Genomic DNA, 24627 nt, shown 5'->3' with positions numbered 1-24627 from the left:
GGAGGCAGTTGTTGAATAGAAGTTCTTATGACCTTCTGTGGCCCAAGGCTCCCACGTGCCAAACTCTGCAGCATGTGTGTCTCCATGGATCACAAATGATACAGATCTTCCAGCAACTTCTCAGAAGATCAGCTTCCCTGAGCCCGCCCACTTTTCCCCAGGAGTCACCCCCCCACCCCAGTGTGCCCAGCAGGGGGCATCCTTGCCCTTCCACTGCCCACCCTGGGGGCCAGATTGGCCCATTGCCTGAAGAGGCCTTCACCCAGCTTAGCCCAGGAGACTAAGGCCAGTTTCCTAAATTGGGTATTTGTGTGACTTCCTGATTTTCTCCATATCTACTCTATTATTTACATATTTTTCTTTGTCAACTCACATAAATCTTTTTTATTTTTTGTTCCTTTTCGAGACAATCTTTGTTGCCCAGGCTAGCCTCAAAATCCTGAATTCAAGTGATCCTACTGCTTCAACCTCCTGAGTAGTTGGGACTACAGGTGTGCATCAAGTCAGGTAACTTAAGTGTATTTTTAAAAGAAAAAAGCCCTCCTTGATAAAGGTCTTCTGAGCTGGCTCTGCTTGCTGCCTGGACTTCCCATACTCCCTCTGGCTTTGCAGGAGGTCAGATGTGGGTAGGAGAAGACAGTCCCCCACGACCCATGGAAGTTACAGTTGGGGTCTTAAGAATGGTCCAGGCAGCACCATGAATGGGTAAAGATGTGTGAGGCTTTTTCTGTGAAGTCAGGGCCTGAAATTGAAAGAACCTGAGTGAGAAGTCCCAAAATGTTGGAAATGAGGAGAGTAGCTGTCCCTCATTCCCCCAGCCTGAGGGAGAGGGAGGGACTTTCTAGATGAAAAAGGAGAGCAGGCTGATGGCAGCAGGGCAAAGAGGGAGGGACTTTGTGCTGGAGCCAGATCTGCTGCAGGTGACAGGTGCAGGGGCTTTGGGAAAAGGCAGGGATTTCCCTTGCAAAATTCATTCAAAGAGAGAAGGAACCTGATTCCAGGGAGAGAACCAGAACATGTGGTTCTGGAGGAAGGGAGCGAGGAGAGACCTTGAAGGGTTAGAGCTCCCGTCATTGCCTGCAGGAGTTTCCCAGCTGTTTTCCAGGAGGCTCCGTTGAGCCTTTCTCCAGCTTCATCCATCTGGTCTCAGAATTGCTTTTCTGAGGATTATTCCCATGTTAGGAATCCCCTTAGTACTAAGAGATTTTCTACTTCTTAATTCTCCTTCAACTGTCCTCCCTCTATCCCTCACCCGCACCACCCCTTCTATGATGGTGCTGACCTGCAGAGGTAGTTTCTGGGCAGGGCAAGGGTCTCATAATTGTAAGGAGTAGCATAAAGGTCACTGATGGAACCTAGGGCAGAAAGCAAGGCCCAGAGAGGAAGGAAGTCATGGGCAGTGCTCCTTGCCTACCATAGGGTGATAAGAGGAGTAGGTTAGGCAAGAGGAAGTGGGCTGGGCTGATTGGGGCTGGGACTGAACTCCCCAGGACAGGAACAGTGAGAGAGTCATGTACCCTAAATAAGGCCCAGAGCAGAGCCTCTCCAACCTGGAGGAGCCATCCTGCCACAGGGGCTCTCACCCAGGCCTCTCGCTATGCTGCAGAGGAAGGGCACCTGGGAGGAGTGCTCAATGGAAGCTGGTAGCAAAGGGCTGTCCCAAGCTGTGTGGGATGGTGGTTGGTGGCTGGTCAGTGACAGCTCCAGGCCTCACAAGGCCCACGGGGAAGTCATGTGTGAGGGGCATGATTACCTCACCTGGCCCTCATTTTCATGGAGAGGAAGCAGTGAGAAAGGAGAGCTGGGTGTTCTGTTAATTTTGCTTAATGTTCTGCTAACTTTGCTTATTCAAAACGCTGAATCCCAGCTGGACCCTGTCTCCATCCCCGCCACCCACCTTCAGGGTGGTCCCACCCTCTAGGGACAGAACCCTGTTGGAACTTCCCCTATGAGCTCTTTGCACCCTCCCTTCAGTCCAAGACTGGCTAACACTCTCCCCTCCAGGTCTCCACATTGCTCTTTTCCCCAGTCCCTTTGGTCAAATCTGCCAAAGGACTACTACTGGAACTGAGAGGCCCTGGCTCCAAGGCGACCAGACCGCATGACCTGCCTTTGAGTTCTGAGCAGCAGAGAGAAGGAAGCCCTAAGCAGGAAGTGCTGAGGCACAGGGTGAGGGCGGGGGCTTCCAGGAGGGGAGCCCAGCCTCCCTGGGCAGGAGCAGTGCCTGCAGTCCCCTGCTGCAGGCAGGGTGGGAGGAGGCTGATTTACAAAGCAGATGGGCCTCTGACCGGAGCTTTGAGCCCTGCACTCAGCCACTGCCACCCTGTGGGCTATAAGAGCACCCAGACATCCAGACCAGCTCTGGGCGGGTGCTATGTAAGCCTAGCCTGGCTCCCCTTCCTATTGGCCCTCCTTTTCTTCTTCTGCCTGCCTGTGTCTGCCCAGCCTCTCCAAAGAGGGACACTTGGCATCATGTCTCTGCTCCATCCTGTCCTGCTGCCCCCCAAGGTGAAGGCCTATCTGAGCCAAGGGGAGCGCTTCATCAAATGGGACGATGTGAGTAGGCAGGGGCCTTGCTCTGCTGGGGCACAGGGTGGTGGGGGCCTGGTTGCTAGGGGACTCTGCCTGGAGTAGAGGGTTGGTTTATGTCTGCTAGGACCCAGGCGCCTATGTGGCTTGGCCAGGCAGCTGACACAACTGCCTGGATAAACAAGCCTGGAGGTGAGGGTGTGCTGCCCTGGCAGCTGGGCCAAGGCTCTGTGTCTGGGAGTGAGAAAGAGGTGGGCTGCCTGGGGCTCATGGAGGTGGTTTCTTTGGCTTTAGATCTGTCTTTCCCAAAGCTTGACCCCACTTCCCTGCCCCAAGAAGAACAGGGCTTGTTGCTCCTGGCTTCAGAAATCAATAGGAGGAAAGTGTGCCCCAGAGTTTAGACGGGGACAGAAAAGGAGGTGAGCCAGCACCACCCCCAGCATAGACACCCTGCTTTTGCTCCAACAGGGGCCCAGAGCCCCAGACCTGTCTTTTTAACCCCTCTCTATGGAATGTATTGGCCCTGTCCCAGGGGAGCCCTGCTCTCCCCTGAGCTGCTGTGGGGCAGCCACAAAAATCCCCTGGACCCAAGTGAGAACTGGAGGCTCCTTCTCCCAGGGGCCTAGGAGGGAACTGATTGACTTCTGCTTCCTCTCATCAGCTCAGCCTTGCTCCATGACGCCAGCAGCCTGTCTGCAGGGGAAGGGGAAGGTGCTGTTGAGCTGTACCCCTGCTTCCACTGTATCTGCTCCTTCCAAAACTGGGGCCTGTTTGCCAGCCTTTGGTCTTCCTAGACCCTAAAAGCATTGCCCTTTGGTCAGGGATTCTCTTGGACCAGAGAGGACAGCAATGTGAAGACTTTCCTTTAGGGCAAGGAAGCTGGCTACGAGGCTGGCCCAGCCTAAGAGAGTGATGTTGTTCTCAGGAAAAGAAATGATAGTTGATGATGGGAGGAGAAGGCTTTAGGGCTGGCTTGTCCAGCTTATGGCTGAGATCAGTGGGTCTGGGTGTAGGCCCTTCATGGCTGGGCTAGGCTGAGAAACCTGGTTGTCATGGCTATAGGGAGAAGCCCTATGGTGAGACGCTTTCAATTTCTCTAGGAGAAATTGTGGTTGATGTGGCATGGTGGTAGCATGGAGATGGCACGTCCCAGGAGTCTTTGGAATGAGGGAAGTGGCTCAGAATGAAAAGTGACGTGGCTTCTCTCAGTTCCTCTGGGCACTGGATATAACCTGAGTGGGAAGCGGGTCACCACAGGTGCGGATATGCTATGTGGCCTTCTCCCCAACTTGTACCTGGTTGGCTCCTTCCCCTCTCAAGGGTGGAGCCACTATTTATTCCTTGGATTCAGACTCATATGAGCAAGAAGTTCCAAGCCTAGCCACAGGGCACATGTCCCTGTGAGACAGGCCCCTGTTTCCCAGACTACTTTCAGCCCAGTTAGCAGATGGTAAGGGTTTGCTGCGCCATGTTGAATAAGCACAATGCCTGGGATAATCAAACCCCGACTCTAGTCTCTCCTTTCTAGTCTCTCATAATCCTTCCAGACACATTGGAGGGACAAGCTCTCCTCACTGTGGAAACAAACTCAGCTAGCCAAGTTACTTTTACCTTTGGGGAGTAGTTCAATGGTCATTACAAAACTCAGTCCTATTTCAGAAACTACTTAGCATCAAAACTCAGACCTTGTTTTAGCATTGCATCGGGCCCTCCAGAAATGGTTTGGGGCAAGGGTGGGGTAACTGCAGAGCCTGTAGATAGGGCAAGCGGTGAGAATCCCTCCTCCTCCTCTTCTTCCTCCAGGACCAAGTGGGGGAAGGGGTAATCGAGTTCTTTCTTGAATAGTACTGGCTACTAGCATAAACTGGCTCAGGCTTTCTGCGCCCAGCAGAGACTTAAAGCATTTATTTTCCTATTGGATCCTTTTAATGATTCTTGCGAGACCCTCAATCCTGAACTGGGCTCTCTTGCTTGGGTCCCCTGACATGTCTATTTTAGGCAATTACTTCTTTAGCCCTTTGTTACCATTTTCAGCTTCTTGGGGCTTTGGGCCCTTTTTCCCTCTATCCCCCATAGACCCACTCTGGACCCCAGCAACATGCTGTGGGGGTACAGGCTCACCTGACACACAAGTATCTCTCTGATCTGCCTTGCACAGAGTCAGTGCACGTCATCTACTTGCTTTCCTGGGCAGGAGGCCTGTCCAGTCCATTATACCCCATAGCTGCAGGGGTCACAAGAGCTCTCCAATGAGAGCTGAAACCCCTCCCTAGGTTTGAGGTGAGGACTCAGGTACCTCAACTCTCGAACCCTTCCCTGGGAGAGGGAAGGGAATGGAGCTCACAGTACTGTTTCCTCCAAAATAGCCTTCCTCAAAAATCTTTCCCCCAGACTCTCAACAACTCTCATCTGAGAACATTTCTTTGATCATTTCCTTTGTAAATTCTGCATTTGGTCTGTAGCAACTATCATGCCTTGTTGGAAACTTCAATTTTAATATATTGTTATATATACATGAACAGTCTACTAAAAGGTAGCCTATGTGCTCTGTGAGTACAACGGGGACTTAGAAGGTGAGATCATTCACTTACTCATTTGGCAAACCCCAAGCTCAAGCACTGAGCACCAAGCTCATGGTCTAGCTCAGGCTTATTGCCCTGGAGTTCATGAATTCCAGGGATTTCCCTGGATCTGCTTTTAGGGCTATGAATACTCTGATTGTTACAGCACACTTCAGAGACTTTTCTGAGGGGTGAGGTGTGGGCTGGAACTTGAAGGTATTTTAGACTGAGGTGCTTCAGTCTGGAGGTGGGGAGGCACTTGGTGACTATGGGACAGTTGAATGGGGATAGCATGGAGGGAGGATGTATATGTGAGGAGTTAGGCAGCAACTGGATTGTGTAGGGCTTTGGCAATGGGTTCAGGAATTAGGGACCTTAATTCTTGCTGTGTTGAGTTCTCCTAGGTGGGAGTAGGGAGTCTTGGGAACAGGCATTCTATCCCTTTACTCTAACCATGACCCTTGAGAACATGATTAGGTGGGGACAAAGACCTTGTTTGGGCTAGAGGGAACACTTCTATTTGGAATTTAGAGGGAAAGCCTCTTCTTTTCCAGAAATGCTATCTCCAGTCCTCAACCCCTCCCAGCTCTTAAGGAAATGCCTTCAGATTCCTGGGATGAGCACCTTCTAGGAAGATGAACTCTGAAACCCTTGGCCTGGGCCAGGGAAGCTTGGCCTGAGTTCTCAGAACAGACCCCTTCTCTCTGCAGGAAACTGCAGTAGCCTCCCCAGTTATCCTCCGTGTGGATCCCAAGGGGTATTACTTATACTGGACCTATCAGAGTAAGGTGAGGCCACCTCTACTTATCAAGCCCCCGAGCTCCTACTCATCCAATGAGACCAACCAGACTCCTGATAAGTATGGGGTAGAGGCATGAATGCTGGGGAGTCCTGAAAGAGTGGTTCTGAGGGGTTCTCTACAGGCAGAGCTGTTTACTCTGGGAGAGAAAATGTAGTCACTCCAAACTATGGCTGCCTGTAACCCTGTTGCTCCAGCCTTAACATCCCCTGGAGAGAGAGGGAAAGGATAAAGAGCTGATGCTGAGGGGCAATGCTTTGCCCATGACTCTGGATTACTTGAAAGCTCAGAGATCAGAGAAAACACTTGGTAATCAGGCAGAAGAAAGGGACAGGAGCCTGGGGAGATATCAGGATGCTGGAGGAGAAGCTTCAGACCATAGCTTCTGTGCCAGGGAAGGGATAAACTGAGAAGAAGGGAGGAGGGTCTTCATAAATAGGAAAACCTAATTAGTGGGAAGAGAAGGTTGGGGTTCAGGTGTCTCTAGGAAGCACTGGCATACAGAGAGGGTAGTTGGCCAAGATTTGAAGGGGTGTAGAACTCCTGGTTCTGTTCTTCATTTGTGACCTCACCTTTTTGCCCCACATTCCTTCTTTGCTCTTTCTGGGAGCTCCCTTCCAGGAGATGGAGTTTCTGGATATCACTAGCATCCGGGACACCCGCTTTGGGAAGTTTGCCAAGATGCCCAAGGTAGGTGGTCCCAGAGCAACCTAGGCTCAACACGGCTGCCAGATCCATGGAGCACAGTCAGGAGTCCCTGTGGAGATAAGAAGTCTGATCTCTGGAACACGGGCAATAGTTCCTGGGCTGGGCAGCGAAGACCCAGGCAGAGCCAAGGAAGGGTATAGGAGGAGGGACTGGCTCCTGCTCCTAGAGCACCCCCAACTGCCTGGGAAGTATTGCTTACACCCTTGCCCTCTACTGATTTGCCTGTATTTGCCTAATGCTGGTAGGAAAATTGGAGGAAGGGATTAGTGGGAAGCAGGATTCCCTGACTCTGGAAGCTAAAAATTCATCTTCAAACTGAAGTGGCAAACAAAACACAGAACTCCCACCACCTGAGCTAGTCTCTTCTTGTGGGCCTCTCATTTCTACCCCAGTAGAGCCAGGCATCCGGAGATGCTGAGGCCCGGTTCCTAGGACAGGGCGGGATTCTGCTCTAGTGGGCTGTAGTTCTAGTGGATGATGGGGCGGGAGAGGGATGAAAGCATGCCTCCAACCCTCATTTACTATGTCACTTGTCACAGAGCCAGAAGCTCCGGGATGTTTTCAACATGGACTTTCCAGATAACCACTTCCTGCTGAAGACACTCACGGTGGTATCCGGGCCTGACATGGTGGAGCTCACCTTCCACAACTTTGTCTCCTACAAGGAAAACGTGGGCAAGGTGCACAAGGAGCACCTGGCTGGGTCTGACACCTGGGATAGCCTGAACTTCCTGAGAGACACAGGTTATGGGGTGGTCAGGGGCACCCAAGTGGTCATGGGCCTGACTTCTGGGCTCTGTGGTCCTACAGGACTGGGCTGAAGATGTGCTAGCTCTGGCCAAGCACCCACTGACAGCCAATGCTCCCCGCAGCACCTTCCTGGACAAGATGTAAGTGCCTGCCCACCTGGCCTTAGCCACAGGGCTAGGCATGTCTGCCCCCCACCCTGATGGGCCGCTTTTCATTCCTCCAGCCTGGTAAAGCTCAAGATGCAACTGAACCCTGAAGGGAAGATTCCTGTGAAGAAGTGAGTCTCCCCAACTCCCTCCCCATACTTCTACCCAGTCCCCCAGGCCTCCTCTCTCCAGGCATGACTCCTCTTTGGTGCCTTTCTTTGCTTCTTCAGTTTTTTCCAGATGTTTCCTGCTGACCGCAAGCGGGTAGAAGCTGCTCTCAGTGCCTGTCATCTGGCAAAGGGCAAGGTGAGTAGTTCTCCAACTTCAGCCCATTCACCAAATTCTCACTCCCACCAGAGAACAACTTAGGTAAGAATGGTGGAGAATGGAGAGGCTAGAAATGACCTTGCAGTTCCATCAATAACCCAAAAAAGGGGATATAGCTCAGTTGGTAGAGTGCTTGCCTCGCATGCACAAGGCCCTGGGTTCAATCCCCAGCACCACAAACAAACAAACAAACAAAAAACCCTAAAGCCACTGGTTACTGATATTAGACACAGAGGTGGGACCAGGGCAAGATGTTGGGTTCTGAGCAGGTCTGCATCCTACACCCCTGGGTGGCACAGTTGGGGAAGCAGCAGTTGATGGACTGTGTTCAGGGCTAGCTGCAGAAATGGGCAGTGTGTTCCCATTCTAGCACTGGAGATGGAAGTTGAAAATGAATGTTTTCAGTGAGATAGGGTCAGCAGGGTTAGGAGGCTGCCTGTGGCTATCTGACAGAAGAGAAGAGTTCTGCAGAATTCCAGAGAGGACCAGAACCAAGGTGGAGTTGCCAAAATAGAGATGAATTTTCCCCTTTCTTTTTCATTATGTAATTAATTTTTTAATTTTAAGCTGCAAGCAGAGTCACCCCATGAGGTGTCTTATGCAAATTACCAAAAGGGATCCCTCCAAGCAGTTATGGCTCTGAGTCAGGATTCAAGCCTGGACAGGGGAGTAGTTCTCAGTTCCCTGTCCCCCTTGACCAATACCCTTGTGTAGGTCAGAACCTGCACTCCATGGAGAATTTTCTCTTAGTAAGAATTTGGAACATTATAAATGAATAAAACAAAGACTGCTAGTTCACTGTCATTATGAATCCAGGAAGAACTTTTTCCCTAGTCACAGCTCTGTGGAGTTGGTGACACCCAAGTGCAGTTAGTCACACTAGATTCCAGGATGGGGTGGGGGAGCAGTAGTCCTTACAGCCTCCACCACTTGCCTGTGGCTGATCAACTCATCCATTCTCCTTTTCTTCTTGCTTCCAGAATTCCTGCCTTACCTATGTACTCCTTATTTATCTGCTCTCCTTGGGTCCCAGTTGAGGCTACTGATTCATCTTGGTTTGGAACTGCTGCTCCAGAGGCAGAGATGAGCTTGGGGAGATCTATTCAGGCTCTCTGACCAGACCTTCTGCTCCAAACTAAGACCAATATTGACTTTCCAGTGTGATCCTGAAAGACACTTAATTTTGTTGTTGTTGTTGTTGTTGTTGTTCTTGGAAGGGAAAGGGGACAAAATAGAAAGACATGGAATCCCCAATTACTACTAATTTACTTTCTGCTTCTACTTCTATAGATTTGCTTACTCTGGACATTTCATGTGATATGTGGTCTTTGACATGGGGTTACATTCACTTAGCATAAGGTTTTCCAGGTTCATCCATGTTGTACCATGTGTCAATACTTCATTCCTTTTTTTTATGGAAGTGTATTCCATTGGATGGATATGACACATTTTATTTTTCTATTCACGAGTTGATGGACATTTGGGTTTTTTCCACTTTGGAGCTATTACGAATAATGCTGCTATAAACACTTGTGTACACGGTTTTGTGTGGATTTGTTTTCAGTTCTCTTGGCTATTTACATATGGGTGAAATTGTTGGGTCATATGGTAACTCTATATTTAGCATTTTGAGGAACTGCCAGACTGTTATCTAAAGTAGCTGCACCATTTTACAATCCCACCAGCATTGTACGAGGGTTCCATTTTTCCCACATTCCACCAACGCTGTTACTGTCTTTTATTTCAGCCATCCTGGTGGGAGTGAAGTGTATCTCATTGTGGTTTTCATTTGCATTTCTCCAATGACTAATGATGTTGAGCATCTTTTCATGTGCTTATTGGTCATTTTTATATCTTCTTTGCAGAAAGATCTATTCAAATTCAGTGTCCATCTTTCAATTGGGTTGTCTTTGTTGTTATCTCTTATCAGATATCTGTCTTGCAGCTTTTTTTTTTTTTTTTTATCCCATTCTATGGATTTTCTTTTCACTTTCTTAATGGTGTTCTTTGGAGCATGAAAGTTTTAAATTTTGATGAAGTCCAATTCTTTTTTTTTTTAGTCCCTATGCTTTTGGTGTTTCCAGCTATTGTTGAATTATCTATTTCTCCCTTCAGTTCTGTCAGTTTTTGCTTCTTATATTTCAGGGCTCTATTGTTAGGTACATACATGTTTATATTCAAACTACTTTATTTTGAAAAAAATTACTTTTTTAAAAAGAAAAAATGTAGCCCCCTGTTGTGGAAAACAGCAACACTCGCTTCTCATCATCCCTCCTCCTTGTTCTAGTCATTCTTAGTTCCAATCCTGTTCTAGCCAGTGGACTAGCCACTATCCAACCAGAGTTAAAGTAAACTAGTTAAGCATGCTGTCTGATCAGCAATCAGGGCTGTTCTCAAATGTGTTGAGTGTGTCAGTCCTCTGTCTGCTTTGAGCACCTTCTCTGATCAAGCACCCTTGCCCAGAGCTGGGATTAAGTTGTGGGTCTTTGCTCTGAGTAGGTGGGGACAGAAGTGACAAAGTGTCTGTTTCCTCAGAATGATGCTATCAATCCTGAGGACTTCCCAGAATCCGTCTACAAGAGTTTTCTCATGAGCCTCTGTCCTCGGCCAGAAATAGATGAGATCTTCACTTCCTAGTGAGCTTCTTGGGTTGGGCTCGGCTTGGGGAGAGGTGGTGGCTGGCAATCCCTTCCTCCCAATTGCCCTTTTGGAAATCAGGAAACTTCACTGGAGAAGAAGGTTATCTAAACCTCCAGGCCCAAGGAATATGGACCTGTGCTCTTCTCTCTGGTCTGCAGCCATGCTAAGGCCAAACCCTATATGACCAAGGAGCACCTGACTAAATTCATCAACCAGAAACAGCGTGACTCTCGGCTCAACTCCTTGCTGTTCCCACCAGCAAGGCCTGAGCAGGTGCAGGGCCTCATTGACAAGTATGAGCCCAGTGGCATCAACGTGCAGAGGGGTGAGGACTAAGGGCCCGCCTCCTCTGTCAGCTGGACTGAGCCCGGGCAGTTGCCCTTCCCTGGCAGCCAGGTTAAAGCCCTGATAGCTATCCCTTGTTCCCAGGCCAGCTGTCGCCTGAGGGCATGGTCTGGTTTCTCTGCGGTCCAGAGAACAGTGTGCTGGCTCAGGACAAGCTGCTGCTCCACCATGACATGACACAGCCACTCAATCATTACTTCATCAACTCCTCACACAATACCTACTTGACAGGTGGGCCCTGGCAACCCGTTGCTGACCTCTCCTTTGACAGGGCTGCTCCCATTCCCCAGATTATCTGCAGATGTCATCCACATGCCACTTACCCTGCCAATAAGAGCCTGTGATGGGAGGGGGCGCTTACCTGCCCTTGAATGATGCTCCTGCCCCTTCCCCATCCTGGCTCAGCCGGCCAGTTCTCAGGCCTTTCCTCGGCTGAGATGTACCGCCAGGTGCTGCTGTCTGGCTGCCGCTGTGTGGAGCTGGACTGCTGGAAGGGGAAGCCCCCTGACGAGGAGCCCATTATTACCCATGGCTTCACCATGACCACAGACATCTTGTTCAAGGTGAGGCTCTGGGTGGAGGTGGTGGCAGTGGCCTTGTTGAGGCTAGGAGAGTAAAGCTAGACAGAAGGAATTCTGGAAAGCTTCAGACCAGTGTGAGGACTACAGGGACAGAGGGAGTGGGGGGGTCAGGAGAGGCCATCAGTCTTGTGTATGTATTGAGCTGCGGGGAGAGTGGGGAAAGGTGCTTCAGGGAGGGGCAGCCAGAACACTGGCCTCTCTGCCGAGTCCCCTTCTCCTCCAGGAAGCTATTGAAGCAATTGCAGAAAGTGCCTTTAAGACCTCTCCCTATCCTGTCATCCTGTCATTTGAAAACCATGTGGACTCGTGCGTATCCAGGCCCATTCATCCTCATTCTCTACCTGGTTCCCAATCTCTGCTTGCAACTGCCTCCCCAGCTGTGTCTAACCTCTGGCCATCAGTCTGGCTCTCTCCCATGTCTCAAACAGTCTCTTGGGAACCTCAGCTTTTGTCCCTGCCCTTGTCCCTGCCTCCCTCACCTCCTGGGCCCCTGAACTGGGTTGTCTGGGGCAGAAGAGGATGGACAAGAGGGTTGGGGCTGAGCTGTTGAACTCCCATTCCCACTTCTGCTCCTTGCAGACCCCGCCAACAGGCTAAGATGGCTGAGTACTGCAGGACGATGTTTGGGGATATGCTGCTCACGGAGCCCTTGGAAAAATTCCCAGTGAGTGAAGTCTGCTGTTGGGCATCTGGGCCTTGGGACAGATGGGTGCCAGGTTAGGGAAAGAGTGTTTCCAAAGACATTTGAAATAGGCGAGGACACAGGTAAGTTAGGTGAAAGAAGCCGAGGGGGGTCGGGGCATCTGGACTAGGACAGGGGCAGGACCTGGAGAAGCCCTGCAGGCTGGTGCTGCATTGGTTCATTTGGCTGGATTGTGAGGCTGGGATCCTGTCATTTGCCAAGTTTCAGGCACTGTGCTAGACTCAGCGGTATATTATTGACCAGGTTTTTTTACCCTTTAGTGAAGGGATGGATGAGCAACCAGGCCATCACACCAGTAGTTGCTATGGGGGTGCCTGGGGAGTTCCTGCTCTGGTCAAGGGGATTAGAGAAGGTTTCCTAGAGGAAGTCACATTTGGGAGCTCAGGAAATATCCTGCAGGTAAAACCAGGCATCCTCTCCACAGCTGAAACCAGGCATCCCTCTGCCCAGTCCTGAGGATCTCCGGGGCAAGATCCTCATCAAGAACAAGAAAAACCAGTTTTCTGGTCCAGCAACCCCCAGCAAAGATGCTGGCGGGGAGGCTGAGGGCAGTGACCCACCCATGGCCCCAATAGGTGAGGACACAGGTAAGTTAGGTGAAAGAAGCCGAGGGGGGTCAGGGCATCTGGACTAGGACAGGGGCAGGACCTGGAGAAGCCCTGCAGGCTGGTGCTGACACAGCTGTGTGTGGCAGTGTGGACTGGTGAGGAAGGGTCTGAGCTGGAGGAGGAGGAGGAGGTGGAAGTAGAAGAGGAGGAAGAGTCAGGAAGCCTGGATGAAGAAGAGATGAAGAAGATGCAGTCCGATGAGGTGTGTGGGGATGGTCCCAAGCCCCTCTGCCATCGTCTGCTGCAAAGCCCTCTGGGTGGAGCACAGAGGTGCAATCTGGGTTCTGTACCATCCTCTCTCCACACTCCCCTCTACTCCCTAGGGCACTGCCGGCCTGGAGGTGACAGCTTATGAAGAGATGTCCAGCCTAGTTAATTATATCCAGCCCACCAAGTTCATCTCCTTCGAGTTCTCCGCCCGTACGTTCGCATGGGGCTGGGGGTGAGTGGAGGATAGGCTAGGTTCAGGAGAAGATGGTCCTCAGATCAGAGTGGCTTGATGGGTGGGGTTTTGAAGAAGGGAGATCTCCCCCTTTCTTGGACTTAGGGCCCTGTCTATAAATACCCAGCAAAGAGTCAGGCAAAGGGCTTGTTTAAGTGGCAGTGTCTCCCAGTCTCCCGGCACTGTAGATAGGAACTTGACAACAAACAGAATGTTCTGGAGTGTGTTGGTGGCAGACAGGTCGTTATGACAGGTCACCTCAGTCAGGCCTGTCTAGGGCTCCTGCAGCCTTCTATGGGTTCTGTGGCTCCAGGGTTGAACTTCAGCTAGGGCTGGCCCACATCCAGAAACCCTGGCCCTGGGGAATGAGACATCCCGGGAGTGGGCAAAAAGTAGAGAAAGCTGCCAGTTCACATCTGCCTTGTATACCCTTCCCACTTTGCATGTTCCCCAGCTGTTTGCCATGATCTTCTTGGGACGCATGCCCAGTGTGTGCCTCTTGCCCTCTATGCATGCCCCGAACACAAGCATCCATCTGAATACTTTTGTGCACAGTTGGAGCTCTTCAACATTGACTCCTCATCCCTGATTGCATAGCCTGCACCCCATCCAGGCACACCCATGCATACACCATGGTGAACACCTCTCCTTCCTTGTGTTCAGCCATTGCCTACATGCCTCACTCCCTGTGAATATCATGGAACGTTCTCATATTCTGCATGTGCACAGACGTGTGTGTGCACACAACATGCTCAAGCATGCTCCTGACAACTAGGCTCAGACCAATACATTTCCCACAGCCTCCTGCATTCTCAGCATGCAGCCCTCTTTCTCCAGGACCATGACACCTGTCCCATCCCTATGCTTGTTCACCGTGAATACCTTTTACCCAAACACACGGTTCCTTACACATTTCTTCCAAAGGTCAGCCCCTAAACCCTCAGGTTTTTGTGGAAATAATGGATTGGAGGCCTCTCTATATGAAGGGGACAGACAAACATAGATTCCTCTCTCCCTTTCTCCTCTGCATAGAGAAGAACCGAAGTTATGTCATCTCCTCCTTCACAGAGCTCAAGGCTTATGACCTGCTCTCCAAAGCCTCGGTGCAGTTTGTGGAGTATCCTTGAGGCTTCAATAAGCTGGTGTGGGGCACTGGGGGGAGGATTGGGAACAGGATTCTCTGGGTAGGCTGTTGGGTCCTCCTGGTGCAGGCAGCCTTGGCTGGCTCCTATACTCAGAGGCAGTTACAACAAGCGCCAGATGAGTCGCATTTACCCCAAGGGCACCCGCATGGACTCCTCCAACTACATGCCCCAGATGTTCTGGAACGCTGGATGCCAGATGGTTGCCCTCAACTTCCAGACGATGGGTGAGGGCACTCTCAGCCCCTGAGAACCCTCTCCTGGGCCCCGCCTAGTTCACCTTTGCCCCTCCCTGGGAGGGTCTTTGGAAAAGATTGTGTACCCTGCTGTTTGTTTTGCCTCTGGGAGCATGCCAGAGCACTCTGGGTGTGAATGCATTGGCTCATTCCTGTACAGTTGTCATGTGTGAACAAGGATGTGAAGAAATCAAGGGGCTGCCATGGGTTCTGGCCACTCTGCCCAGGTGTGTCTGTGGGAACACCCACTTCACCCGCCCCAGCTCCCACTGTGAGCTTGCAGCCTTGCTGATCCCAGGTTGTGGACCCTTTCTGAAAAAAGAGACAACCCAAGGAACTAGGCTGTAACACAATGAATCTCCCCATTCTCAAGACAAGAAGGGCTAGAGAGTGAGGATAGAGGGCTCAGACCAGGGCCAGTCCTTCCTCACTGTGTCCCTTCACTCTCCCCACCAGATCTGCCCATGCAGCAGAACATGGCACTGTTCGAGTTCAATGGACAGAGTGGCTACCTCCTCAAGCACGAGTTCATGCGCCGACTGGACAAGCAGTTCAATCCCTTCTCTGTGGACCGAATTGATGTGGTGGTAGCTACCACCCTTTCTATTACGGCAAGTCCTGAGGTGGACAAGTGGCTGGGAGCACCGGGGTCTCCAGGAGAAAGGCCCAGGATCCCACCTCTCTATTCCCAGACCCCTCCCCTGATATCCTGAAGACTTCAACTCAGCCAGTTCTTGCAGTAGCAAGTTGCCTTGGAAACTGCCTCCTTCTCAGCACTGGAGGCTGCCTCTTGGTCCCCATGGAAACCAAGGGGAAGGGCTGTGGTTGGGGTGGGGGAGGGGAGGGAGAGTGGGCAGAACAGGCCAGAGCCCAGGGGGAGGTAGGGCAGCACGCCTCTTCCCTGAATGCTGGGAGCACCTTGGTCCTCAGAGCTCAGCTGTAACCCTTGATCCACATGGCCTCTACTCAGTAGCCAGAGCTGAATGGGGCTCTTCACAAGAAGAAATTCTTCAGTGTAGGGAGCCAGAAGCCTGGGTGCTTAGGGAAGAGCCTGGGTGGGGGATCTGATGCTGACCTTCCCTGGATCCGCGTTCCCAGGTCATCTCTGGGCAGTTCCTGTCAGAACGCAGTGTGCGCACCTATGTGGAAGTGGAGCTGTTTGGTCTTCCAGGGGACCCCAAGAGGCGCTATCGCACCAAGTTGTCACCCAGTCCCAACTCCATCAATCCTGTGTGGAAGGAGGAGCCCTTTGTCTTTGAGAAGGTGGGGGTAGGGCAGGGTAGGGACTGGGGTCTGCCCCTAGTCCTTGGCTTCTGTTTACAAATAAGAGGAAATACAGGGGCCTCCTTGATCTTTCTCCTCCTCTCCCTGCCCCTCACCTGTACCCTCCTGAGTTTCAAGAATCCTGAACACAGGTTCACAGAAGTTTGCTTGGTTGTCAGTTGTGTGTGTACATGTGTGCGTGTGGAGGGGTATTCATGTGCATATGCTGGGATTAGAGGCAAAAATGTAAACTCCCAGTTTGGGGCTCAGGGACCCATGGGATCCTGGGAGTCTCTTGCTCCTGTTGAATACCGACTGTCAAAGTTGCTAAGGATTTTCTGCCCCAGGCTCCCACAGCTCTGGGCTGCATCTCCCAGTCCTTCACTATGTGAGACCAGTCATGGCAAGAACTGTGAGGATATCATGTACATGACTGAGGGTGTGTTCTCTGTCTGTCATCACCAAATCTGGTAACACCTGCCGTGTTCTCACATTGACGCTAAAACCGCTGGAGCCAGGGAGGGGGCCAGCTTGACTCCTCTGCCCCCTCCCAGCCTGACCTGTCCCAAACCCTCCCCAGATCTTAATGCCTGAGCTGGCCTCCCTCAGAGTAGCTGTGATGGAGGAGGGCAACAAATTTCTTGGCCACCGCATCATCCCCATCAACGCCCTGAATTCTGGTAAGGAAGCGTTCTTTTTTCACCCTTCGCAGGCGTCGGAGGGAAAGGCCAGCATCAGGGGCCTACCCACAGGTGGGATAACTTCAGGGAGGAGGCCCTGAGACCTCACATATCCTCCTCATGTTATCAGCTCTAAGGAGTGGGACAGGAATGGTACCTCCCCAGGAAGCTTACAGGTGGAAACTCTGCCACCTAACAGAATGTTCATGATTTTCTGGAGCTACTGGCATAGTTTTCTGAGTATCTGACACTTATGGGGACTTAAAATGTGCTAAGGGCTTATAACACATTCTCATTCAATCCTTACAATAACCACATGAAGCAGACAATATTATTCCCATTTCATAAGGAAGAAAGGCTCAGAGAGTTAAGTAACCTGCCAATGGTTGCACAGTCAGGGAGGTGCAGAACCAGATTCAGACCTGTCTCTCTGATCCTAAAGCCAGAAGTCTTGAGTGCTGGACTGTTTGTGTGTAGTGCTGGGCAGGAATGGGCTCTGGCTCACTGTCCACCCCCACCCCACTGTATCCAACAGGATACCACCATCTGTGCCTGCACAGTGAGAGCAACATGCCCCTCACCATGCCTGCGCTGTTTGTCTTCCTGGAGATGAAGGACTATGTACCTGACACCTGGGCAGGTAAGAGGTCCATGGTCTGCTAGGACCCCCAGACTATCCATTCCCTTTTCCTCCCATGAAGCCAGCCTCCAGAGTGAGGACAGGAGGGGCTTCCAGGTCCATTTTCACACACATCATGTTGGTAATGCCCTATGTTGCTAGATCTCACTGTGGCTCTTGCCAACCCCATCAAGTTCTTCAATGCCCATGATAAGAAGTCTATGAAGCTCAAGGAGGCCATGGGAGGTTTGCCAGAGGTCTGTATCACCTGGACCACTGCCAGGGACCCCAGGAGCTTTGCTCTCTCTTTGGAAGGTTGGGGTAAGGGTAGAGAACCTGCTCAGGAAAAGAGGGCTGTTGACACCACCTTTCTAACCTACTCTTCCTATGCAGAAGCCCTTTCCACCCATGAGTCCGGTTGGTCGACAGATAAATGGACCATCTGCCCCAGCAAGCAATGGATCGGCAGGTAGGCACTCTGGGGTCTGCTTACCTAATGGAGGAGACTCCACTTCTCAGACTGCACCCAAAGGCCCCAAAAGATGAAGACTTTCATCTGGGAAGGGCAGGACTGAAGCCTCAAGACTGGGAAAGTGCATTGCAGGGATGCCCCTACTGCAACCCTCAGGGAGCAGGGAGGGGCTCAATTGAGCCAAGGGGTGCCCAGGGCATCTGCCAGTCCAACCTTGTGCTCTTGCAGAAGCCGTGGCCAGGGCCAGGGTGGAGGCGCCGAAAGAAGTTGTGGGTAAGACCTGCTGAGCTCTGTGTTCTTGGGTATGAACCCGGGGAGAACTTGGGGCCCCTTGGGGGCTCAGCAGGACAGGGAGGACGATCTGGGTGACAGCATGCCTCATGGGGGCCCCCGCAGAACCGCGGACCACCAGCCCCGAGGAGCTGCGAGAGCTGAAGGGCATCGTGAAGCTGCAGCGGCGCCAGGAGAAGGAGCTGCGGGAGCTGGAGCGGCGAGGCGCGCGGCGCTGGGAGGAGCTGTTGCAGCGCGGCGCGGCGCAGCTGGCTGAGCTCGAGCCGCCCAGCACCAGGAGCAAACTCCGCCCGGGCAAGGGCTCCCGCAAGAAGAGGTAAGTGCTGCGGGGGCACCCCTCTCTCCGGGCGGCACCACCTCGGATTCAGGGCCTGTTCCCACGTGGCCTCCGCAGGACCCTGCCCTGCGAGGAGACTGGTGGCGTCGCCCGGGGCGAGGGCACTGAGGGCGCAGACGCGCTTGTGCAGGAGCTGAAGGACAGATTGGAGCAGGAACTACAGCAGCAGGGCGAGGAGCAGTACCGGTGCATTCTGAAACGCAAGGAGCAGCATGTGGCTGAGGTGCCAGGCTGGGGACAGAGCACACTCCAAGCAACCCCAACCCTTCCCCACAACTAAGGGCTTCTCACTAAGCACATCCTTCCTCCTACACAGCAAATGGCTAAGATGATAGAGCTGGCCAGAGAGAAACACGCTGCAGAGCTGAAGACCCTCAAAGAGACCTCAGAGATGTATGGCTGCCTCCTTTGCACACCCCTCCCTGCTGCCCAGCAAGGGCTGGGCTGCAAAGCATGTCCCTCATGCCTGTCTTCCTGCAGTGACACCAAAGAGATGAAGAAAAAGCTGGAGGCCAAGAGGCTGGAGCGAATCCAGGCCATGACCAAAGTTGCCTCAGACAAGATGGCCCAGGAGAGGTGAGCCTGGGAGGGGATGCCCAGCGCTAAGCAGATCCCACTCCAAGTAGGGGGAAAAACAAACAAACAAACAAACAAAAACTCCCTACAAGTGGATCCTAACTCACTTCTCAGAGCCTTCCTTGGCTCCTGAAGAAGATCCCACCTCTTTCACCTCTAATCAGAAAGTGTCCTCCTTAGGCAAAACACAGATGCCAACACTACTTGAGTAGAAAGGAACACCAGAGGGAGAATCTAGCATGCAGAGAGGGAGGTGAAGCCTTGGGGCATCAGCCTGTCCATTCTGGCAGCTCTGCTCCCCACTTGTGCTCCCTATGGATGTACTGAAGGACACTATGTTCTAGTGAGGAAGCTGTCCTGTCAGAGGGCCCCAGGGCTCCAGTGACTCCCTCCATCTTCCTTGGGTTCCCAAGCTTGCTTCTCTGCTTTTTCCTGGTGCTTTGAAGTTCTCATTGCCTATACCTGAGAGTTCATCCCACCCGACTCTCCACAGGGGCCTCCTGCCCGTTCTAAAATTTCCATTATACTAACAGGATGAAGAGAGAGATAAACAACTCCCACATCCAGGAAGTGGTGCAGGCCATCAAGCAGGTGTGTAAGGATTGTCTTTCTCAAACACTCTCTTGATAGGTGAGAAGGGGTAACCCCAGGTCTTTCCTTTGCCCTTAGGATATACATCACCCATAACTGTCCATGCAACCGGGGATGTGAGGGGCATCCCATCTGGCTTGTGTGTGGAAGCTCAAGGGATCTGTCTCTGGCCAGCTTCCCTAGGTGGAGACTGCACAGGCTAGCTGTCCAGGGCAGGAAGGGATTGGAGGTGTGTGAGGGGGACCTCCTGAGATACCAGAAGAGGAAAGAGGAAGGAAAGACCTGCTGAGATTGTACCTAAAGCTTCCCTGGGGATTGCTGACCACAGTGACAGAGCAACCATGTACTGTGTCCTGACCTTGTACCAGGCACCACGCTTCACAATCCCATGAACCAGGTGCTATGATCTCATTTTACAAATTGACAAAAGTGCCCAAAGTTTAAGCAACTTGTCTCAAGTCTCTTACAGTTAGTTAGCTGAGGTTAGAGCTGGATTCTAGCCCAGGTTGCCAGTTTGTGGCACCCTGATTCCCTGCCTCTCACTACTACCCAGATGACAGATACCCTGGAGCGGCACCAGGAGAAGCTGGAGGAAAAACAGGCAGCCTGCTTGGAACAGATCCAGGATATGGAAAAACGGGTAACAGGACCACTGGCCTGGTCTCAGCAGGGATGGATAAGCTCCAGGGTGGGAAGGGGCCCTGTTCCTGAAGAAAAGTCTGGACGAGTTAAGGAAAGGGGGCTGTAGTTCCTTACCAGTGGGTCACTGATTGTCATAGGGGATCTCAAAGTGCTTTCAAACGAGGCACCTCTGCAAATCTCTTTGCTTGATCCCTCTCCTGAGAGACTCCCTGATAGGCTCCACTACCTCCTCCCCCAACTCCCAACCTAGTCTTCTGGGAGCTCTGAACAGACCAGGCATCTCCTTGTTCCACTGTCCATAGGAAGGAAAGTGGACAGGGGCCCCTTCCTGAGCCAGACAGTGATTCTTGCTATCTCCACAGTTCCAGCAGGAGGCCCTGGCAGAGTATGAGGCCAGGATGAAGGGCCTGGAGGCTGAGGTAAAGGAGTCAGTGAGGGCCTGCCTCAGGGCCTGCATCCCCTCTGAGGCTGAGGACAAGCCTGAGAGAGCCTGTGAGGCCTCCAAGGAGCCATGTGACCAGAACCCACTCACAACTATGGAAGACACCCAGGAGAGCCGCCTCTGATGCCCCATTCCTTTGGGACGTTTAGCAAGGATGTTCAGACCCTTCTGTAGGACATGGGTCCATCCCCTGGGAGGAAAGAGCTCCAACATCTGAGACTATTCCTCAATAGCCAGGCTAGAGGAGAGGCAGAAATGAGGTTCCATCAAGGCAGGGGCCCATCTGAGGCCTAGAAGTCTTCTCCAAGCTGATTTCCTACAGTTATCCTTTCCCTCACTTCTGGATGAGTGTTATATATTTGTTGAGGGCAAAAGACTATGGACCAGGAGGCAGGAAATGGAGCCCTGGCCGCACTCTGCCTTTCCTAGTGTGAAATTTGTGCTACCCCACTTGGAGTTCAGTTTCCTCTCTTGGAGCGTTGGACCTACCCACCTGGAACCTCTATTCTTGCACCTATGGTTCAAGCAGGACCAAACTCCAGCCCCTCCTGCCACAATGTGGACACAAGGCTTTTAGGCCACATCTCCAGTCTTCCCTGAGTAGGTAGTGTTATCAGTTCCATGAGATAAAGCCTGGCACTGCCTTAAAATTCCCTAGGACAAGTACTCCCAGAAAGTCCCTGCCCTCATTCCTGCTTTGTCAAATAGGAGGCAGATATGGAAAAGTTACCTCAGCAGACTGGCCCTCAGCTGCTGAGATATGTGGGGCTGGTGGTGAGGGCAGAGGTCTGCCTCCTGGGTACTCTCCCACACTGAACCTAGCTCACCCCTTTTCCTAGGCCTAGGGTGGGTACTTCCTAACATGCATTCTACTAAGGATTGCCTGACAAGGTCAGCATCATTTCCCCTCCTGAATTTGTGAAGTTTATTTATTTTTCTCCTTCCTACTCCTACCAAAGAACCGTGACCCAGTATTTCCAACCTAAGGCTGGCCTCTATTCTACAATTAGGAAATGGGGGACAGTGGAGTGGAGTACTCCTGAAATGAAGCTGGCTGGGGAAAAAAATCCTTGGGAACTTAACCCAGGGTGAGGTCCCTTCCAGAGTCCAGTGGAATGGTCCTGCCTCTGGGCTTAAAGAGGAGTAACTTCCCCTTCTGCTTACTTAATACCACAACCACTGGAAAATGATGTCACTCCCTTTCTACCCCCACACAGATGTGGCCCTTCTTATCTCCACACTCAGAACTGGAGCATAAGGGCCGAGTGCAAAGGTGCCTAAACTTTAGGTTCCTGAACCTCTTTGGGAAAGCCTAGAGTGGCCAGATGCACAGCCCCCTGTGGTAGCTGTGTTTGACCAAAAAATTGCTGTAGAGGGGCTGTGGGCAGCCACTCTACCTACAGCACAGTCCCAAATCCCAAGTGGGACAGGCCCTGGCTTGGGAGAAGCAGGGTGGGGGTGATGCTGGGAAGAGGTTGTTTTCTTATCAGAGAGTTACAGCAGTGCCATTAGCTGTGAGCACCTGTGTCACTGGAAAGTAAACAGGGGCACCCTCCCCCTTCCCATCTCTCTAAGGGCCTTGCCTCTGGGGTCCCACCTATCCTGGCTACAGGGTAAGGACGGAGGACTGCTCATTCATAGAAGGCCTGGCACTAATGAACCTGCCCCCCACCCTGCAGACACACTGGGCACCACTGGGGTAGACATCTACACCCCAGGGCAAAGCCCTGACTTCAACCCACCAGGCAGGCAGCCAGCCACCCCATATTTCCTCTCCTCTCATCCCTTGGGGTAGAACCTCTGGATAAGGACCCAGGTCTAGAGGAACTCATTGAACCATGCACATGAGCATAAGCCAGAGCCAGAGCCAGAGCAATAGTTTCAGCAATTGCGGTTGACTGCTCAGGAAAAGGAGAAGCTGATGCCCCCTTGCCTCCAGGCCAGACTAGGCTGGCTGTGCCCCCACTGGAGCTTGGCAACCCAAGAATGGGGAAGGGGATGCAGTCTTTCCTTCTGGAGGGGTCTCTGCACTGCTTCTCATAAAGCCAGACCTGCATACCCACCTGCCTGATTTCTATACTCTGAAAAAATGGCAGGAAGCAGGGCAGGAAACAGGGCAGGCTGAACATCCTGGGCAAATGCCATTTTGGATCCTAGAGATGAATTAACCTTCAGTATCAGGGGATGTGCAAAGGAAGAGTTGATGCCCTCCCTCCAGCACTGGAGCAGGTGAAGGGCACCTGGGTTCCATCCCTGCTGTATACCTGTGAGGCCAGGGTCAGGTTCCCTTTCTACTTGTCTATCTCACCTTCTGCACAAAGAAAAGGGTCCCTACCTATTGCCCAATTCCATTGCTGACTCAGTGCCAGATCCCCTGCTGACTCACCCACCCCCTGTACCTCTGGCAGTTCTCTGGATCTCCCAGACACGTGCCACCAGGCCCAACCCTGCCAAGCTAGTGCAACGTGACAGGGTGAGGGGGCTGGTGACACCTGAGAAGGAAAGAAGGGGCCTGGGAGAGAGGGCAGTTGCAGACAGAGTGACAGGCTTGCAGACTGAGATACCTCTGGGAGGAAGCCTTTTGCCAGCCTAGGGCCTGACAGCGGAGAGGTTGGGCAAGTGGGAGGGAAGGAGGTGTGTGAGCGCCTGCCTGCCCCCTGCCTGCCTCAGCTCCTTCTTCTGTCAGGCTTCAGCTCCCTAAGCGACAGCTTCTAATTCTGGCTGTTGGTGCCTTTGTGCTCTGCAGCAAAGTCTCAGCTTTTTTTCAGCTTTGCTATTTCTTTTCTGTTCAGAACATACTGAGCCCGTAGGGAAGGAAGTCAGAGCAAAGGCTCCAGGGCCTGAGACCTGGCACCACAACATATCCCACTGTAGCTTGGCCAGGTCAGGCATGCCATCTGGGGCCAATGGAACTGGCTGTACCTTCCAAAGAGAACCAGCACAGGCAAGGATGAGACCCTAAAGGGGCCCTGCTGTGGCTCTTCCTTTTCCCCAGAGCTGTCTCCATCAGCACAGGGAATAGAGGCATAGAAGAAGCTGAGTTGGCCCAAGGAGGCTCAGAAAGGATGGGGTCTGGTTCTTTAGGGCCCAGTGCACCTGCTTGGTGCAGGGTTTCTCCTGCTTCTCTTGTCCACCTGTGTGTGTGTGTGTGGGGGGTGCACAGCCTGGCCTATCACACATAGATTCCAGAGGTACCCCTTCCCCTGACCCTGGAAGCAGACAGAAAGGGTCTGCTTCATGCTGTTGAAAAGGGAAACTGAGTCCTAAAGAGGGGGGAATCTTTTTCCACTGCTAGGCAAAGAGGGAAAGCATCCCTGCCCCCTTACTGGTGCTGGAGAGTCTTGCCTCAGATCTGGGGTTGAGGGAGTACTGGGCTTTAAGGGTTTCCCTCCGAATAACCATGCAGTGCTTTTACACATACTTTTCCCCAGCTCTTGTGTGGAGCAGGTAGGGTTAGTATTAGCATCCTCTTGCAAATGAAAACATGCAGGCCTGGGGCTACCCTGCTAGTACATTCCTCTAGGCTGGAACTTAACTTTGATATCAAATACTGTGCCCCTTCTACAACATTGTTAAATAAAACTGGCAGACACCTGGCCAAGGGCTTTTTTAAAAATGCAAAAAGAGAAAAGGTGCTTCTAGTGTGTGTAGGTATACATTACATGTTCCCCACATGGCAGAGGGGAGTGGAAAAACCCCTACTGTAGGGCATGATTGGAGTCCAAGGTGAGCATCCATGAAACCTGGGAGTGCAGAGAGGTTCATGGGCCCACTATTTTCCCAGCAGCACTTGCGGTCCTCACCTCATAGCTTTCCCAGCACACCTCCTGCACAGTATCTTACCATGGCCGTACTTAGGCAGACTTCATTCTTCCCTGAATTTCCTGTCTCTTATGGGACAGGACATCGTAAAGCAGCTCTCAACACTGCCCCCTACAGGTGTTTTCCTGTTTCAGTGCCTTTGCCTCTGTAGTCGCCTATCAGAACTATCTCCCTCATTTCTTACTAGCCAAGGACCAATTCTGCCCCCTATCTTCAGAAGACCCCAGAACTCTCCCCTCCCCACTTCTCCACCTTTCCCTCCAGATTGTCTTGGTTTTGTATTTGGAAGATGTATTCAACCCTCAGGTGATAAAAGACACTTGTTATATCCCAGCATTGTCTTCCACTTTTCTCTTTCTTCCAGGACCCAGCTTT

At 52.0% G+C, this 24627-nt stretch overlaps 1 protein-coding gene across 8 annotated transcripts; it reads left to right on the top strand.

Annotated features, from left to right (window-relative positions):
- Positions 1-1932: 1932 nt before the first annotated feature.
- PLCB2 (phospholipase C beta 2) lies at positions 1933-24584 on the top strand. 8 transcript variants are annotated; one of them, XM_079128558.1, is made up of 33 exons: positions 2128-2556; positions 2824-2948; positions 5801-5878; positions 6511-6579; positions 7137-7277; positions 7408-7487; positions 7571-7624; positions 7724-7799; positions 10356-10456; positions 10619-10785; positions 10890-11036; positions 11211-11368; positions 11610-11692; positions 11966-12050; positions 12514-12676; positions 12784-12899; positions 13021-13117; positions 14172-14256; positions 14384-14508; positions 14974-15128; positions 15616-15780; positions 16361-16460; positions 16996-17100; positions 17242-17336; positions 17473-17548; positions 17780-17824; positions 17948-18158; positions 18237-18402; positions 18496-18572; positions 18660-18755; positions 19289-19346; positions 19900-19986; positions 20351-24584. In XM_079128558.1, the coding sequence occupies exons 4-33, from the start codon at positions 6514-6516 to the stop codon at positions 20552-20554; spliced, it is 3384 nt and encodes a 1127-aa protein (XP_078984684.1). In that variant the 5' UTR covers positions 2128-2556; positions 2824-2948; positions 5801-5878; positions 6511-6513; the 3' UTR covers positions 20555-24584. The 8 variants fall into 8 exon arrangements, 7 of the variants coding, with proteins under 7 accessions (XP_078984687.1, XP_078984686.1, XP_078984685.1 ...); XM_079128556.1 differs by lacking the exon at positions 2824-2948 and having other exon boundaries at positions 2126-2556; XM_079128560.1 differs by lacking the exons at positions 2824-2948; positions 19900-19986; positions 20351-24584 and adding an exon at positions 19521-19873 and having other exon boundaries at positions 2119-2556.
- Positions 24585-24627: the final 43 nt, after the last annotated feature.

Source organism: Sciurus vulgaris (assembly GCF_902686455.1).
Source record: "Sciurus vulgaris genome assembly, chromosome: 2".
NCBI lineage: Eukaryota > Metazoa > Chordata > Mammalia > Rodentia > Sciuridae > Sciurus > Sciurus vulgaris.
Note: the sequence above shows the minus strand (reverse complement) of the source record. Positions and strands in the feature narration are given on the sequence as shown.